Source organism: Argentina anserina, chromosome 5, assembly GCF_933775445.1.
Source record: "Argentina anserina chromosome 5, drPotAnse1.1, whole genome shotgun sequence".
NCBI classification, from domain to species: domain Eukaryota; kingdom Viridiplantae; phylum Streptophyta; class Magnoliopsida; order Rosales; family Rosaceae; genus Argentina; species Argentina anserina.
In genome coordinates this window covers 28,508,817-28,526,737 of record NC_065876.1, presented here as the reverse complement: position 1 = coordinate 28,526,737, position 17,921 = coordinate 28,508,817, and the positions used below count along the sequence as shown (strand labels likewise).

The following is a 17,921-nucleotide window of genomic DNA, read 5'->3' as shown; positions in this document are numbered from 1 at the left end:
AGCACCATTTTTGAATTTTTTTTCTCTGTTCTTCTCCAAAAGACGACATCTCACTTTAAAAACCGACACTATAATTATTTAAAAAAAAACTTCTCATTTTCTCAAACGAATGATGTCGAGTCGTTCTCCAAATTTCCAAAAGTTTGTGCGTTGCAAGCCTCAGCTTCTTCTTTGTTTCCCATACCTAAGATCCCAATTTCAAAACACAATACATCTTCCTCAATTTTTCTTCTCTCCTGCAAAGGCAAAAACCGTTAAGCCCCTTAATTATTCAAGTAAGTATTGAATCAATACACTTTATTTGAATCAAATATATTAATATCGTCATTCTTTCATTCTTTATGATTTGTTCATTCATTGTTTAATGAACCAAGAGTTATTTGAATGTTTGATTATCAGGTTACTTGCTGCCTCAATGCCTCATTGATTGAATGATTTATGAGTTTGATTAATTTGATTGAATTGGTTGAATTTAGGACTTTTGATTACTGATCTATTGGTTAATGATCTTTTGATTTGATTTATTATGTAAGGACTTTATCCTTTATAGAATCATATTGATATTGGCATATTGTGATTTTGAAATTCAATTGTTGATCACAATGAAATTAGTGACGGAGAGATACTTTCATAAAGTTCTAAGAACATAGGAACCTTCAAATCCTTCATCATCTATAAAGAAGAGGAAGACCAGTGTTGATGGTGAAAGTTCAAAGAGAACTAAACTAGAAGAAATTTTGGAAAATCTTCCTTCAGACCCTGCACGTCGAAATATTCGTGATCAAGATAGGCGACATTATTTGCTCAAGGGTTCTTGTTAGCCTTGAAACCATAAGTTTCCCCAAAGAGAGATATATGGAACTAAACGGAAGTTTAACGCTTCTTGGTTTGATGATCATCTTAACTGGTTAGAGTATAACATAGAGAAAGATGCTTTGTTTTGTCTCAGTTTTTATCTTTTAAACCAGAATATGGTGATTAAGGAGGCGGTGATACATTTACTGCCAAAGGTTACAACAATTAGAAGAAGAAAAACAGGGACTTAAAAGAGCATGTTGGAACTGTTGGTAGTGTTCATAACCAAGCTATACTGAATTGTCAGGCTCTTATGAATCAGTAACATCATTTGGAGTCAGTTATTAATTGTCAAGTTGAAACCTCTAAGCATAACTATTACACTCTTTTGAATGCTTCAATTGATTGTGTTCGTTTCTTGTTGCGGCAAGGTCTTGTTTTTCGTGGTCATGATGAATCTGAATCTTCAAGCAACAAAGAAAACTTTCTTGAGCTTCTAGAATTTCTTATTGACCATAATGATAGTGTGAAGGCTGTCGCATTTGATAATGCTCATGGAAATCTACAATTGAAATCACCTGCTATACAAAAAAATATTATAAATGCAGTTGATGTGGAAACTCTTGATGCAATCATGTTTGATATGGGTAATGCACCATTTTCTATTTTGGTTGATGAAGCTCGGGATAGTTTAGTAAAAGAACAGATGGGAGTTGTTCTTTGATATGTAGATAACAAATGTGAAGTAATTGAGAGATTTGTTGGCATCGAACATGTTAAACGTACTGATGCACCATCCTTAAAACTTGCAATATATGAGATTATGAGCTATTTTCTAGAAATGGGTTGAGCATATCCAATGTGTGAGGACATGGCTATGATGGGGCTAGTAATATGCAAGGTGAGTTAAATGGTCTTAAGGCACTTATCTTTAAAAAAAATGATTGTGTCTTTTATGTTCATTGTTTTGCACATCAACTTCAACTTGCTCTTGTTGCTCTAGCTAAAAATTATGTCGTAGTTGCCTCATTTTTTTCTTAATGACAAGAGTGGTTAACCTTGTTGGAGCATCATGTAAACGCCATGATCTTTTTCGGGAGCAGCAACAAAATGAACTCATAGATGCTCTTCAAAATAATAAGCTTCCAAATGGAAGAGGATTGAATCAAGAAACTACTCTTAAACATCCAGGTGATACACGTTAAGGATCACATTACGGTACCCCTTACTGAGCATTATCTCTATGTTTTCTTCTACTATTAAGGTGATTGAAATGATTAGTAAATATGAGACAAATGCTTATCAAAGTGGGGAATGAAATCTATTGGTAACACAAATACAATCATTTGACTTCATATTTTGTTTGTTTTTAATGAGACAAGTGTTGGGTGTGACAAATGGATTATCACAAGCATTACAAAGAAATGATCAAGATATTGTCAATGATATGGATTTAGTGAAGGCAAGCACGCAACAACTACAAAAAATGAGGGAGGAAGAATGTGAATGAGATAATTTCCTTCACAAGGTCTATTCTTTTTGTGACAAGCATGGTATCAAGATTCCGGATATGAATGACATTTTGTTGCTCATGGGAAATCACATCGTAAGGCTGAAAAGTTAACATCCCTTCATCATTATTGAGTGTATCAGTGGATGTCTTTTATTCTGTGATTGATAGACAACTTTCAAACTTGAATGATCGATTTAATGAGGTAAATTATGAGCTTTTGAATTGTGTTTCAAGTTTAAGTCCAGATGATTCATTTGTTGCTTTTAACAAACAAAAGTTAATTCTCTTGCTAAATTTTATCCAAGAGATTTTTCTGAAAGAGATGTGTTATCACTTGAAGACAAGATTGATTTTTATGTTAATGATATGCGATCCAACAATGATTTTTCTAAACTGAAAGGGATCAGTAGTCTTGGAAAAAAATTGGTGGAGACAAGAAAACACATAACACATGCATCAGTGTACAAGCTTCTAACTTTGGCTTTAGGTATACCAATTGCGACTGCTTCAGTGGAAAGAGTATTCTCAACTATGAACATTGTCAAGAATCCACTTCGTAATAGAATGAGAGATCAATGGTTGAATGATAGTTTGTTTGTTTATATTGAGAAAGATGTATTCAATAGTGTTAGTAATGATGCTATAATGCAGTGTTTTCAAAACATGAAATCACGTCCTGGACAATTACCTTCTCGTCGTTGATTGAATGGTTGTATTGATTTTCTTTTTAACTGAAGTAAATTACATTTTCAAGTGACATGCAATTCTTACCTTGGCTGAGAAAATATCATGGATCTGCCACTGGGCAAATTTGCTTCCTGAAATTGGCCCAATTTTTTTCTTTTTATTTATTTATTTTTAGATAAGGGTTCTTGATACAATGAGTTGACATAAATCCTAAACCGGAGACAATAAATAACGGGAGTCTCCTCTAATCTTATGCATTCATTCCACACATTTGGGCAACTCCATTTGCTTAATCACATATTAGAAAGTTAAAACTCATAGAAAGCAATATACCGATTTGACAACTTTCTCAATATGTTGTCGACATGACTACCATGTATATACACTGTATTTCATCCCGCTATTAGAAAACTACCGCCATTTAACAATGTCAGGAACCCGCCACCGCACAAATCACACCAAACTCCACCGAAACAAAACTCGTTAAGCCGTTTACTGACATTTTTAACCATTCAAATATATAACAAATAAAACATTAAAAAAATAATTTGCTCAACTTTCAAACAGAGCAGACTCCCATTGAAAATTCGGGAAATAATGTGACCTGAAAAGGGGCACACCATTAGTTATATGCGGCAACCCGTACGAGATCCGTTCGTATAAGACCAATGACGTCGTCTTGTCACCCTGGTGATTTTAGAATTTGAGAATTCCAGTCTCTCTTGTCTTCTCTACTAAGCTTTGGCTTTGCCCAATTCGTCGATCAAAACACAGAGAAAAAGATGGCGGGCGATAACGAACCGGCGAAGCTGCTGTTACCGTACCTCCAGCGAGCCGATGAGTTGCAGAAACACGAGCCTCTCGTCGCTTATTACTGTAAGCCCCTTTCAACCCAAACACACATCCATTCTTAAACCCTAATCTGATTCAACACTGTACTTGAAATCAGGTCGATTATACGCAATGGAGCGAGGCCTCAAGATTCCTCAGAACGAGCGCACCAAGACCACCAATTCCCTCCTGATTTCTCTCATGAAGCAGCTCGAAAAGGTCCCTTCTTGATTCATTTTTTACTTTAATTTCAACTGGCTTGCTCTAGTTTGTTTCTTAGTTTCAAAGGACTAAAATTTAGCCATTACCTGGTTTATGGTTCTTAAAATCTGAATAACTGGTTACTTAATCTCACTATGTAAAACTATGATGTGTTTCTGCTGCCTGTATCAAAGGGTTGTTCTTTTTGTTTGCAATGTGCGATATTATTTATATGTTCCAATAATAGGTTGTACCAATTAATTGCAAGTTCATCGGGGAGGGATTTACGATAACTCTAAATCGGGATAAGGTTAGTTTTAAGTTCCATTAACACAGAGAAAAGTTTCTGTTTGTTTTGAGTTTATAGAGCCTCTGTAAGCTTCTGGTGACTGGGGATAGGATTGTGACTAATAACTTTATGAGCTTCAGGATTTAGTTTTCTGCGACATGATATGATGATTAACTCCATAGATTTCTCTTCCGTATCTCTGTTAGTGTCTACTAACACTTAGTCTCTGCAGGATAAGAAGTCACTGGAGTTGGGGCCTGAAGACAATCTTTATCTTGAGGGATTTGCCTTGAATGTTTTTGGGAAGGCAGACAAGCAAGATCGTGCTGGTCGAGCAGATTTGTTAGTTTATTTTCCTTCCAGTTATGCATATTCTTTGAAAATTGTTCTGAGAATTCATGCCCTTATCATCTCCGTGGTTCAACAACTATTGTGCTCCAACTTCATATTTCTTGGCAGGGCTTTACATTTTCTTGGAAGTTGATAATTATATGTGGCACATGACTTATCTTTGTGATCTTGTTACAGGAATACTGCAAAAACATTCTATGCGGCAAGCATCTTCTTTGAAATTATTAATCAGTTTGGTGTGCTTCAGCCTGATGTGAGTTTTATGTCTTGCTTTGCCACTTGAAATTCATCTATTCTTTTCAATTAAAGTTTGAGAATATTACTGTGAATAATTTGCCATACCATTTTTCTTTTGGATATGTTATTACTGATCTGGAGTTATATGCAGTTGGATTTGAGTAGTATTTCACCCTTTTATGATATTTTACAGCTCGAGCAGAAACAGAAGTATGCAGCTTGGAAAGCAGCAGATATAAGGAAAGCTGTGAAAGAAGGAAGGAAGCCTCAACCTGGCCCCCCTGCTGGTGATGATGATCTTTCAGTTCCCTCGAGTACAACTAGTGGTTCATATGTATGGTTCTAAACTTCCTACTTGGCCTTTTCAACAAATTAGTCTTCTTCTTTTTACTTGACTTATTTTGTTTGAAGTAATAATCAACTTTTCATTATCAAGAGAGCACAATGATAAAATAAAAAATAAAAAATATTGCAATATGATGCCAAACTTATTACTTCTAGGCGTAATATAAGCAGAATATGAATTTATGTTTCCGCCACTAAGCCCTTGTCATATGAAGTTAAGAGTAGTGTATATGGTCAAAGAATTTCAGTTTTTACTTATTTGTACGCATGTTTGAATTAAATTGAAAGTCCTAGAAGTTACTTTATTCCTTTAACTGATATAATCCATATATGTCTATCCATGCAGGATCTTGGGCCTAGCGAAGCTGCAGCTACCAGCTCTGGACCAGGGTTGGATCCTTCATCCCAGTTTTATGATGCAGTCAACCAGCAGCCTCCGACACATACTGCACCTTCTCAATATCATGAAAAAGTCAATCTTGAGCGTTCTGCTAGCTTTCAGTCATCACCTCAGTATTCTGCTAACATCCCACCACCATCTCAATCTTACCCTAGTGCTGGCTACACGTCCCATGATGTCTTTCCACAACCTCCTTCCCATGATATCCATCGACCGTCTCCTTCCCAAGATGTCCGTCCACCTCCTCCTTCCCACGATCTCCAGCTACCTCCTCCTCCCTCCCATGATATCCATCTACCTCCTCCAACAAATCAGCCAAACACTTCTGATTATCCTCAGCCATACCACCAGCAACCCTACCCGCATGAACCCCAACAACCTTCGCCACATGACTATTCTCCTCATGATACTACTAATTACACCTATCCTAATTTCAGTAATTTCCAATCATATCCAAGTTTTACAGAAAGCAACATTCCAGCAGTGTCGTCCCAGTATCCCTCTTACTATCAGGGCACTGATATTTCCTACTCTCCCCCGTCAGCTCCTTCAACAGCTAACTACCCATCAGCAGCCCAACACCAGGCGAGCCACAGAAATGGGACTGTGACAGAACCTGCGCCTCCTGCCCCATCAAAGACTTACCAGTATGATAGTAGCTACATGCCAGCACCGGAGAAAATAGCGGAGGCACATAAGGCAGCCAGGTTTGCAGTTGGAGCATTGGCATTTGATGATGTGTCTGTTGCGGTGGATCACTTGATAAAATCACTTGAATTGTTGACAAACCCATCAGCTGGGTTTGGTAAGTAAATTTTCATTTCATGGTGCTCGGAGTTCCAGATGTTTCCATATATGTTTGAGTAGTATGTAAATCTCACTATATAGTGGATATACATTCGCAAAAATGTTACTGTTAATCACGATGCCATTGTACTCCTTGCACCTTGAATTATTTCTTTGGAAGGAATCTAAACTTGTGTGGGGATATTAATGGAGCTTGGTTTTCATTGATGTGTATATTCAATCTGGACATTTACCCATCTGAGTCACTTGGGACACAGTTTTAGCTTTCAGTTCTCCTCAAACATATGGGTTTTAGTATTGAGTGATTTACGTTGTATTCGCCGCATGCGTCATTGAGGTTCAGTTATCAATTTTTCATCTTGGCTTTTGAGTAATTGCAATATTATTTGGCTGTTTTAAGGGTCAATTTCAATAGCCGAGTCTCTTCCCTTTGTTTGTAAAGAGTGTTGTCCTGCGGAAAAAGCAGGGCAAACACGCCTCCACGCTTGTTTTTTTCTCCAATTTTGCTATTTAAATTAATTGTGGAAGAGATCATCTTTTGCATGTTCAAATGATCAGATGAGAACATCTTAGGTTGCCCCCAGGGCCATGGAAGCTACCTCTAATCGGAAACTTGCATCAGTTAGCTTTAGTTGTTGGCTCTTTACCACATCATTCCTTAACAGACTTGTTCTACAATGCACCTCAAACCAAGCAAGTACTGAAAGCTTCTTAGACCGACCTGGTCTTGGTATCGAAATCACGTCTTATACTTATTCAGGTCTCATATCTAGTCCTTGCGACGATTATTGGATAGAGATGCGAGAGATTTTTGTGTTGGAGCTCTTGGGATTAAAACGCGTGCAGTCGTGTGAATCAGTGAGAGAAGAAGAGACGTGGAACGGGTGAATTGATACCCACTCATCGAAGCCAATCAAACTTAATGAGATGATTTTGTCCCTGGTAAACAGCATTACTGCTCGTGCACCTCTGGAAACAAATGCAAACACCAGCAAGAGTTTATAATATTGGTCCATGAAACGATTAGGCTTACTAAGGCTATCGTGTGGCAGATACGTTCCCTTCACTCCGATTCCACCCATTATGTCACAGGGACCAGGTCTGCCCTTGGAAAACTACATTCAAAGATGGACAGGATTCTTGTTGATATCATAAGTACCTACATAGCCAAAAAAGAGCTGGTGAAGCTCAGATCTGGTGGACGTGCTTCTACAACTTCAACAGTCTGGTGAACTCCAATTCCAAGTGATAGCCTACCATATCGAAGCTGTCAATGCAACGGAGTTAACGGCAACCTATGACTTCAACTTAGCTGAACAAACCTCTATAATGCAACATATTGATCAAACAGTTGCAAACTTGCATTTTTCAGGATATGAATTCTCAAATAGCATTCTGCATTCATGAACACCTAACAAATCATTAACCAATCAAAAGGGCAATGAGAATGTTGCACCTAAACCCAACCATGTTTTTCACCTCCCTCCACGTATTTTAGGTCTACAAAAAATGGACCGAGTCCAAATTGTAAAAAACGCACACAAAGTCAAAGCTCCCCTTTTGCATTCACCACTGCATACAGCGCATTCTACACTAACTGCAAACCGAGTTAGTAGAACCTATTTACAGATTGTGCTATGGAAAGAACCAATCTATGCCACCTGAAACTGGTCATTCAATAGTAAATTCTTAGCCAACCCCTGATAGTAGTACAATTAAGTAGAATGATCGGCTTAAATGTAAAAGTGATGTCTTGCAATGTCACTGTGCCACATTCAAATATCGCAAACTTGTATTGTCAAGAACTTTAGAGACCCAGCTAGCTTGGGAAGAAATAACTTTTATGTCTCCTCAATTCTACCCCTTCCAAGACCTCATCAGACATACGCGATGCCAGTAAAGTGATAAACTCCAGAAATCTTCAACCCTCAAAGTAAAGTTCAAAATGCTTCAATTGATCACACTTAACAGAATTAAATCCAACATAGACCTTTGAGGCTTTGATTGTGCATCAGGAAACAGAGTTGTTAAGACCTGCAGCACTACGGGCAATGCCATCATTGCAGATTGACACCTATTGACCTCGTTGGTTAGATCCAACTTTCCCAAAGCGTTTCAACTAAACCTGAAATTAAAAAGAAAAAAGTTCACCATCAGTACCCAAACTATTGTGACAAGGTCAATGTAGTACCCAAACTCTAAGTTGTACCAATGTAGTACCCAAACTTGTAATTCGCTATCAACGAAGGGTCTGAGCCCAATTTCCGTTACGGCTCCGTTATCTCGGTCACGTGTCTTGCACGTGATCACAAAAAAAAAATTCAACAACGATACCCAAACTCTTGTGCTAAGGTCAATGTAGTACCCAAACTCGTTTTTCGCTATCAATGAGAGGTCTAAGGCCAATTTACGTCACGGTTTCGTCTTATGGATCAAAATAAAAAAGATATTTACCTAAATAACTCTATGTGGGTTCTATGGCCCTAAATAAGAAACTCTTACAATAAATATCTAGAATTAAGAAACAACTTACAAATTGGGCAAAACAGCAACCCATTCTCATTATGCTCCGGACACCTCACCACCATAGTGTGGCATCGAGGAGCTCCACCTCATTTCATTCCCACCACCTCCTCCTTCACTACCAACACCATCTTCGAGCTCCTTCACCTCAATTTAGAACCCCCGATCTATCGACACGTCACAATCACAAATCTTCACTCTGAGATTCTCGACCGCCGACCGCACCATTTTATATGCCTCGAATGTCATAGGTGGAGGGAGAGAAGGTGGTAGGTGGAGGATGTGAGGGAGACGATGTTGTGGCTCAAGGCGGAGCTGGGAGAAGTCGTCATCGTGATTGAAGAGTTTGGAAGAAACACAACCCGTAGTGTTATTTTGCCTCGAAATCTGAGCTCAGAAATAATGTGTGGAAAGAGTGAGTGAAGGAGAATGACAAGAAAATGAGAAAAGATAAGAAGTTATGTCACGTGACCCAGAAGATGAAATTGTGATAGAAATTGGCTTTAGACCCCTCGTTGATAGAGAAAAACGAGTTTGGGTACTACATTGGTACAACTCAAAGTTAGGGTACTACATTGATCTTGCCACAAGAGTTTGGATACCGATGTTGAAATTTTTTTTGTGATCACGTGCGGGGCACGTGACCGAGATAACGAAGCCGTAACGGAAATTGGGCTCAGACCCTTCGTTGATAGCGAATTACAAGTTTGGGTACTACATTGGTACAACTCAGAGTTTGGGTACTACATTGACCTTGCCACAATAGTTTGGGTACTGATAACGAAATTAACTCAATTAAAAATGGTAAAAACAACAAAAAGATCTTTTAAGTAATGATTCTCAAAAAGAAGAAAAACACATCTAGTAGATGATTGCAACACCCCTAAACAGTGTTAAACTTCTTAAAATGCCAGGAAATAAAGTTCATAAACAAATCCATCGCCAGTCCAACTTACCTTGCAGAATTCGTAAAAAGCCCTATGTGTACAAAAATATAATGAATTCTACCACAAAATGCAGCTGCTCATGTAGAATGCACAAATATTATCAATATTGAGTACTCTAGCCAACAGAACTGAGCCATTATGTTCGCGAAGATGGAGTAGCAACTACATTCAACAATTGACAGACTCACACCTCAAAATTCTAAATTCTAGATCTCAAAGAGAGACTTCACATATGGCACCGACACAGTTGCATACCACAATTTAATTGAAAAAATATATATTCATTGCACTGGAAGTTGAATCCTAGGGGAGACCACAGTGACATTATTGAAAAATATAGGTCCAATAAGTTTTTCCAAGAAGTGAGAGAGTACACAATTTGCCAAATATAAGAACGTCAATTCATTGGTAACTCACGAAGTACCTGAATAGAAACATCTATTTTTCGCTCCTGAAACAAGAGGTTCATTGCCAAAATTAGCTTCAATGACATTGAGTAGCTTCTTGGGGAGAGATGGTAATGTTAGATAAAGACGGTACGCTTCTCATGTGCAACGATAATACATCGTCTTTCTCTTTAATTTTCCCACACTCTGACAGCTATAGAAGTTTCCCCTTATCCCAGCTTACATTTTATACATGTAACCTGAATGTGCGGGTATCTCCATGTCTAAAGTGATACACCCTGCAAATTAATATATTGAAATGCCTTCACAGTCAGAAAGAGGAAACTACGAGTAGATGCACCTGTTATTTGATAAAAACATAAACCAACACAAAATAAATTATTCTGAATAAGTTTGGACACATAGTTGATAGTTCAGACCAGAAAGGCCATCTCTGAACACATGGTGGAGATACAACTCCCCTCTATCACAGTAACAAGGACAATCTCCTTTGCATTTACCTAGGTGCAGTTATAGACTATCTTAATTTTTCCTTTTAAGTAAAGCAACTTTATATACTACCTCCCATAAAATCTAACAGGGTGAAAATTATTCATCATGACCCTCACGTATTGGATTAAGGCTTAACCACAATTTCCCAGAAAGAGAAACCCCTAAAATAAAAAGCTTAGACATAATACCTATGCAGAGTGACGGCTACTGATTCAACAAACACATGATCATACAAGATGTATGGTGGTTCACCTCTCTCCATGTAGAAGCTACGTCCACTTCAAAGACTAGTCTATTCTCATTCTAATGTTGAATGGGGGAGAGTGGAGGAGGAGACCCCTATTTATAGGTAATTACTCTAAAATATCAAAATTTAATTTAAGGAACAGTCAGAATCTATTAAAGTTGAAGTCTAGATATGATTAATGGAGAGAGAGAGAGAGAGAGAGAGAGAGAGAGAGAGAGAGAGGCATGCTGGAATTAACTCCAATTCATATATCATAACCTTCAAACAGTTGATATGAAAGGACTGGCTTAAGGTACATGCTGGAAAAGACATGAGAGTGACCAATGAAAGAAGCTGCTGTCTTAAGTTTCATTGTGAAAGCGTATTCTTAAAAGCTTACTTTCATTATGCAATATGCGATGAAAGAGTAGCTTTGGGGTTGAGGTTCCAGGTGAGAAGTTGAGAAAAGAGAAGATTTGGGCTGCAATTCTGACGGCCTAAGCTGTACTTAGTCCTTGCTCAAACCAGTTATCTATCCTACAGTAGAGGAATCTTACCTTGCTAATCACTATAGATTGGTGAGGTAAATGTCAACTATCCACTTGTTTTAAAACGATCTCGATGAAGGTACAAACTTCAACTATTTCTAGTTGAAGATCAAAGTACAACAAACAATCATCCTCGTATTATTCTCAACAAAAATAAATTAACCTATTCACAAATAATGTTCTGATAACCATCTTCTCTTTCTTCCAACATATATCATCCAACACTCAACGTAAAATAAGGTGGAAAACCATTAACTACCTCCAACAACAAAGATAAAGTTTCTGTTTATCTATGAGAACACAGGTTAAAAGAATTAACATAACAATATCTTCACACACATGATTATACTATCAAGATATAAATCCTCACAACCACTGAAATTACCTATGAATCAATATCCAAGTAGCTAGGATCTCCAGTAAACTCCGCAATCTGATTAAGCAAGATCCGCTCAAGCAAGACATGTATCTTCTTCTTCTTCTCTATCTCTTTGGAATTCTTATGAAACCCCAAGCCGTGCCGGTGAGTACTCTTAGTATACTCCACAACCTTGACATCCTCCTTAGCATTCCTCCCGATTCCTCTCCCCGGGTGCCACCCGTAGCCGGAGAGCAGCGCCGCGCCGTATCCCTCCACCGGCATCCCCTCATACTCCTCCATCCCCTTGTGATCGGCCAACTGCTCCAAATCGCTCTTTAATTTCTGAAGCAGCCTCTCCTCCACGCCGCCGCCGGAATTATCAGTTTCGGAATGACGGGGGCGTGGAGGCGTCGAATTCTTCGGCGAATGCTCGGAGACGTCGCCGTTTTGGTGGGCGGTGGCGGCGTCGAAGGTGTTGGAGGGCTTGATAGGGTTTGGCCTCGAAGGCAGAGAGAGAGAGAGTTTCATGGTTTCTATTCGTCGGAGGAGGAACAACTCAGAGTTTAAACTATCTTGGTGATTTCTTTGGGCTTTCATATATGGCCCAATATCAATTTATAAAAAAAATATGACATGGTTTACTAATTTGAATGGGAATGATAAGTTATGAATTAATTAGGAGATGAGAGACTTCCTCCGTTTATTAGGAAATCAGAATATCTTCGATAGTTTTTCGATCCCGTGGTGGATTTCTAACTACACCCTTTTAATTCGATTCCAAATGGGGAGATAGGTTTAATCATTTTCGATAAAGTCACTTGATTTTTCTACTCAAAATACATTCGTATTCTGAAACTTGTGAAGATTACGGTGTATGTATGAACATTCTTAGGCAATACACATAAGTACACACATTGCCTATATACATTAGGTATTTAACCTTTTACATCCTGCCACATTCTCACCAGCAGAAATTGACATTCCCTCACTGGCGCGAACAGTCTCGATCTTCATAGGCCTTCCATATAAAAGGACACTATTATAGCGTTTCAACAATCCTGTAAGTGCTTCACTTCTTCTGGTATAAACCACTTCATCTGAGCCACTTGGTTGTCCGATTTTATCAAAATGAACGAAGCAATAAGCTCTCCGATCTTAGAGAAGAGTTCCCATATATCCTCATTTGTCACACCGTAGTGCAAATTGAACACAGTTTTTTGCCGATATCAATCCTTGACAACTCTGCAGCTCTGAGACTTAAACAAATGTGGCTGCCACATAAATTGCTTGGTTCTCTGGACGGACTTGGCTATGGGGTGGGCAGATAGTCGAGCATTTGTTGTGGCCGAGGAAGGGCCTCTCCAAAACTTTCCTCGGATAACTACCATGACCACCGCGAGAAGCCTTGCTCCGTTCTCTGTTTCTATCACGATATATATTGCCCCTTTGGCTCTTAATCATATCATCAAGGGACATATCGAAAGTAGTTGACATCAAAATCATATTACAACTTAGATGCGAATCTGAAGCACTAAATCAGTATTATGGAAATAATTAGATCAGAAGAGTTTTGATTGGGAAGAACTGGACTGGCTTATAATGGGGACGAGAGATGGGAGAGGGGGTTCTAGGGTTTCTGGATACCACTGGCTACCTACCAAGTAACTTTGGTCGAGAATAGAGCAGCAGCAATCCTTTGACAGATTTAAACACACACGCACACATGTATATATATATTCATGCATTAACTATAAAAGACCTGCTTCGACTCAAGCTTACTAATTACTACTACGTTAAAAGAGGATTGATTTCCACAAATGACTCCCCTTGTATTCTAATAACTGGGTAAAGACAACAACACGATTGACCCAAGACTGTTGATTATTTTTTCATTAGAATTGGCTCAATCACAACTAGGGGTGGCAATGGTATATCAAACCATCCGAATCAATTCGTGTACCAACCGTATTAAATACGTTGGTATACTAAATACTCGGTATACGGTATATGGTACAGTATGTCGTATCAAATATCAACATTTAAAATATGGTAGGTAGGTAGTATAGATTTTCCATATATCATGGTATATCGTACCTACCAACTTATATTATATTAAATTATTTAATTAAATATATATATATATATATCTTTAAATTTCAACCGTAGATTTATTGAAAAATAAATCCAAACCGTATAAATATACTAACCTTAATCTAATCTCTTTGAGTTTTTTTCTCAAGTACACTCTTTTTCTCGTCTTTATTTTTTTATATTTAATTATTAATGAATCGATTCAATCGAATTCCCAATTACAAATGCTTAGACTTATCAGTAGCACCATAATTGCTTACAACATGTCAACATATATCGCATTTAAACCTATCATTTATTTTTTTAATTGTTTTGAGAATTTATAAGTACTTTAACAGTTTGACTATTTGGACTTTGGCTTTCTATTTATGACTTTGTATTTGGTAATTTGGTTGAAGTTATATAAGACTTTAGAATTCTATTGTTATTTCACTTATTTGTTATTATTTATTTGGATTGAGCATTTAAATTTTTGGGCTTTAAATATGTTGGTACAAACCCATTACCAACCGTACCAACCGAGTACCAACTGTACCACTTAATTGGTATACCAACGTTATTGGTTGGTATAAATTGTAGATTTTTCATACCAAATATATATTAGTTGGTATATGATATTGAAAAATTAAGACTGATATATCAGCCAATTAAGTTATAATCACAACCCTCTTGTTAGACTACTTCCAAGCACAATGACCCCTTCTTATTTTAATTTCACAATGACCCCTTCTTATTTTAATTTCACTTGCCCCTTTTTTCATACTAATATAATTGGATAAAGGTGGCCTTCTATCTACGACTTTCAGCTTCAAGGGTTTTAACTGGTTTACAACTTACAAGGCTCTCCAATGGGCAATCATGATTATCCAATATTCCAATTGGCACACGCCATCTGAATACTTTGATACCACTGAAAAATATCAAGCTGGAAAACGTTGCATCACCCCCCTTGGCTAGCACGACGAATTATTCCTAACAAACTTTAATTTGTTCACGTCTATTGGACCAAAAAAAAAATTGTTCACGGCTTCAAAAGATAACTGTGATTTTTTTGGCGCAAAAATCTATAGCATTTTCCGACGTGGAAGAGATTGATTGGCGGAAATTCGATAAGAAGTGTGCGATCGTAGAACCATGGCAGCTCCAATTAAACCCTCTTCCTCCTGCTTATCACTACGACATTCCTATCCCTCCATTTTTCTCCAAAGCAGAGCGAAACTTGTTTTAGAAAGAAAGAGAGAAAATGGCAACAAGTGTGGCAGGAGTGAGCAGCCTCTCGACCCCGAGAGTGTTTACCAGGGCGGCGGAGACACCCAAGGCTATTAAGCCAGCTGTGGTGAGCTTCGGATACTCAGTTGGGCAGGTGGGTTCGGGTCGGATGAGGATGATCCGACCCGTGGCAGCTGCTCCGGATAAACTATCGGAGAAGGTGCAGGAGAGCATCAAGGAGGCAGAGCAGGCTTGCTCGGAGGACCCTGCCAGCGGGGAGTGCGTGGCGGCATGGGATGAGGTTGAGGAGCTGAGCGCGGCGGCGAGCCACAAGCGCGACAACGAGAAGAACAAGGACCCCTTGGAGACTTACTGCGCCGACAACCCTGAAACCGACGAGTGCCGTACTTACGATAACTGATGATGGGTGTTGATAAGGTTGTCTGTGAGCCGGTTCCGGTCATGTTTTAGATTTCATAGTATTCTACTTTGTTTCGTTTTATGTTAAACACTAAATTGAAGCTGTTATCAGACTTTCGCTGTTTTATTAAATATAATGAAGACGATGAATGATACAGTACATATAATGGTGATTATTAATTTGTTTGCTTCTGATTATTATAGATAGAAGCTTTTCTTATTATCGTGATTCTTAATTCTTATTTAATTGCTAAGATTCTCGATTTTAAGAAATCCGGGAGTTATGTGACTAGAGCCTATAAAAATCTGTATGACGAATAAAGATCATTCACAACAGCTGTTAACAAAAATAGGAGCTCCTTTCAGTCAAATACTGTAGTTTTGATTCAAAATAGCGTTGTATTCTTGGGCAATTCTGGTGCAATACCAAGAACATGTTAACATGGTCAGTCTACAAGTGCTTTGATTTGGTCAGTTGCAAGTAAATGTTTGACAAATTTTTCACAAGCTGTCGTGAAGGTCACTACGCGTCAAGGGTATCGAAGTTTCGTGGAAATTCAGGCAAACAACGCTGTCGTGAAGGTCACCACGCGTCAAGGGTATCGAAGTTTCGTGCAATTTCAGGCAAACAGCGTATGCTTACAACTTACACAAGTATACAGAACCAAACACCATGTTAACGGGTCTGGGCCATGTTGTATTTGGAATTTGGAAATGGAAGGCATGCATTTTTTTGTGCCAAATTGGATCTCAATTCATTAGGTCACAATAACACAATATTCTAGTAAACTGAATACTGTTGTGATCCTGATCTCCTACGAAATCAAATTGGATAGCCACATTAATTGGTTCCTTCTACCATTCAGACCTAACTTCAAAGTCAAAACAATACAACACCCTAATCGGAAACCAGGAATAGGAAGCCAAAATGTATATGCCACATTGATCAGAAGGTAATTAAACACGCATTTGGAGTACACAGAATGATTACACGAAACAAGCTAACACTACAGATTACAGAATGATGATACTGATTACCCAAAACACAGACTAAACCAGACCCGGAAACAAATTTCCATCCGATAAAAGAGTAACAAAGCAGAGGACTAATGCAATTGATATTATGGCCAATCGAGAAACATATCAGCAGATGAGGCAGTGATGGGCTGAGTGGAGTATGGTAGCTGCCACGGATTGAGCATTGTGTCATGCATCTCAGCCAGGTTGTCGTCGTTCATGTTCTCATCGAATCCTCCGCCACCGAACTCGACAAATGTCTGCTCAATCGACTCCAAGTAGCGAAGGCGATCCGTCAGCTCCTTCACCTGGGCCCTCATGACATTGTTCCAGGCCTCCACCTCGCCGTAGGCCTTGTCCTTGGCGTCGACGCTCTGCCGGAGCTGATTGTTCGAGATCTGGAGCCGCGTGATCTCCACCGTCAGCTCCTCCACGTGCTTCTGCTTCTTCATCCGCGATCGTCGCGCCGATTCGCGGTTGGACTCCATCTTCTTCCTCTTCTTGTCGTCCACCGCGCACCCGTCGGAGCCGGAGCTCGATTGGCGCTGAACCGAGGCCATTTCGGGGACAAGAATCAATTCAATAAAATAAAGAAAAAAAATTAGGGTTTCAAATTGGGGATTTTGGTAAAATTGAGAAATCGAAATGAGGGAAAAACGAAGATCTGGGGTTGGGTTTAGTTCATGAGAAAACGTAGAACCAGTAGAGGAAGGCGACGGAGAAAGAGTGGACCAAGCGGATTCGACGCATGAGTGTCATAGAAACGACTCTGAACTCATTGGGTTTACCTTTACGTTACGAAGAAACCCTAGAAATCACAGATCCCAAATCAGAAAAACAAATCGAAATGACTCTCAAACAAGAGAAGGCACAAGAGAAACAAGAGAAGGCACAAGAGAGAGAGAGAGAGAGAGAGAGAGAGAGAGAGAGAGAACTAGAACAAGATTATCAGAAAGCTGAGGCGGAGAAACAGAGGGAGGCTTTATAGGCTAAAGTGAAAGAAGGGAAGGTTAACAAAGGGGGTGGAGGGTTGGCTTTATAGGGGAAAACGGAGAGGGAAGAGGGACCCAAGTTGGGTGTGGATAATAATAAAGAAAAAAAGGGTGGGGTTTTAATTAATACGATTTTGATGGCATGGTTGGCGTAACATATACAAACAGCTAATATGTAATTGGCATATACCGGGAATATAGGGGAAGGTTCATTTGCTCCTTCCTTTTTCCT

The 17,921-nt window shown here is 38.8% G+C and overlaps 4 protein-coding genes and 1 pseudogene across 4 annotated transcripts; 2 read left to right on the top strand and 3 right to left on the bottom strand.

The window, feature by feature from the left end:
* The first annotated feature begins 3,680 nt into the window (after window positions 1-3,680).
* On the top strand, window positions 3,681-6,663 carry LOC126794390 (protein HOMOLOG OF MAMMALIAN LYST-INTERACTING PROTEIN 5). The gene is made up of 6 exons (XM_050521100.1): window positions 3,681-3,871; window positions 3,945-4,045; window positions 4,549-4,658; window positions 4,845-4,920; window positions 5,098-5,238; window positions 5,596-6,663. Exons 1-6 carry the CDS (start codon window positions 3,778-3,780, stop codon window positions 6,460-6,462), a joined length of 1,389 nt encoding a protein of 462 aa, XP_050377057.1. The 5' UTR covers window positions 3,681-3,777; the 3' UTR covers window positions 6,463-6,663.
* Window positions 6,664-9,774: 3,111 nt separating this feature from the next.
* Window positions 9,775-12,492, bottom strand: LOC126795123 (protein MOS2-like). Its single transcript, XM_050521944.1, has 2 exons — window positions 11,985-12,492; window positions 9,775-10,611 (listed from the first exon to the last, which is right to left on the bottom strand). The coding sequence occupies exon 1, from the start codon at window positions 12,486-12,488 to the stop codon at window positions 11,985-11,987; it is 504 nt and encodes a 167-aa protein (XP_050377901.1). The 5' UTR covers window positions 12,489-12,492; the 3' UTR covers window positions 9,775-10,611.
* Window positions 12,493-12,887: 395 nt separating this feature from the next.
* Window positions 12,888-13,454, bottom strand: LOC126795900 (THO complex subunit 4D-like; annotated as a pseudogene).
* Window positions 13,455-15,224: 1,770 nt separating this feature from the next.
* Window positions 15,225-15,900, top strand: LOC126794750 (calvin cycle protein CP12-2, chloroplastic). The gene has a single exon (XM_050521523.1). The coding sequence runs from the start codon at window positions 15,295-15,297 to the stop codon at window positions 15,679-15,681; it is 387 nt and encodes a 128-aa protein (XP_050377480.1). The 5' UTR covers window positions 15,225-15,294; the 3' UTR covers window positions 15,682-15,900.
* Window positions 15,901-16,594: 694 nt separating this feature from the next.
* On the bottom strand, window positions 16,595-17,686 carry LOC126794479 (bZIP transcription factor 53). Its single transcript, XM_050521211.1, has one exon. The coding sequence runs from the start codon at window positions 17,255-17,257 to the stop codon at window positions 16,802-16,804; it is 456 nt and encodes a 151-aa protein (XP_050377168.1). The 5' UTR covers window positions 17,258-17,686; the 3' UTR covers window positions 16,595-16,801.
* Window positions 17,687-17,921: the final 235 nt, after the last annotated feature.

Excerpts from the sequence above, each read along its gene's own strand:
- LOC126794390 (XM_050521100.1), top strand. The coding sequence starts at position 3,778 with ATGGCGGGCGATAACGAACCGGCGAAGCTGCTGTTACCGTACCTCCAG. Across the intron at positions 3,872-3,944 it reads GCCTCTCGTCGCTTATTACT|GTCGATTATACGCAATGGAG; the intron begins GTAAGCCCCTTT and ends ACTTGAAATCAG. Across the intron at positions 4,046-4,548 it reads TCATGAAGCAGCTCGAAAAG|GATAAGAAGTCACTGGAGTT; the intron begins GTCCCTTCTTGA and ends TAGTCTCTGCAG.
- LOC126795123 (XM_050521944.1), bottom strand. The coding sequence starts at position 12,488 with ATGAAACTCTCTCTCTCTCTGCCTTCGAGGCCAAACCCTATCAAGCCC.
- LOC126794750 (XM_050521523.1), top strand. The coding sequence starts at position 15,295 with ATGGCAACAAGTGTGGCAGGAGTGAGCAGCCTCTCGACCCCGAGAGTG.
- LOC126794479 (XM_050521211.1), bottom strand. The coding sequence starts at position 17,257 with ATGGCCTCGGTTCAGCGCCAATCGAGCTCCGGCTCCGACGGGTGCGCG.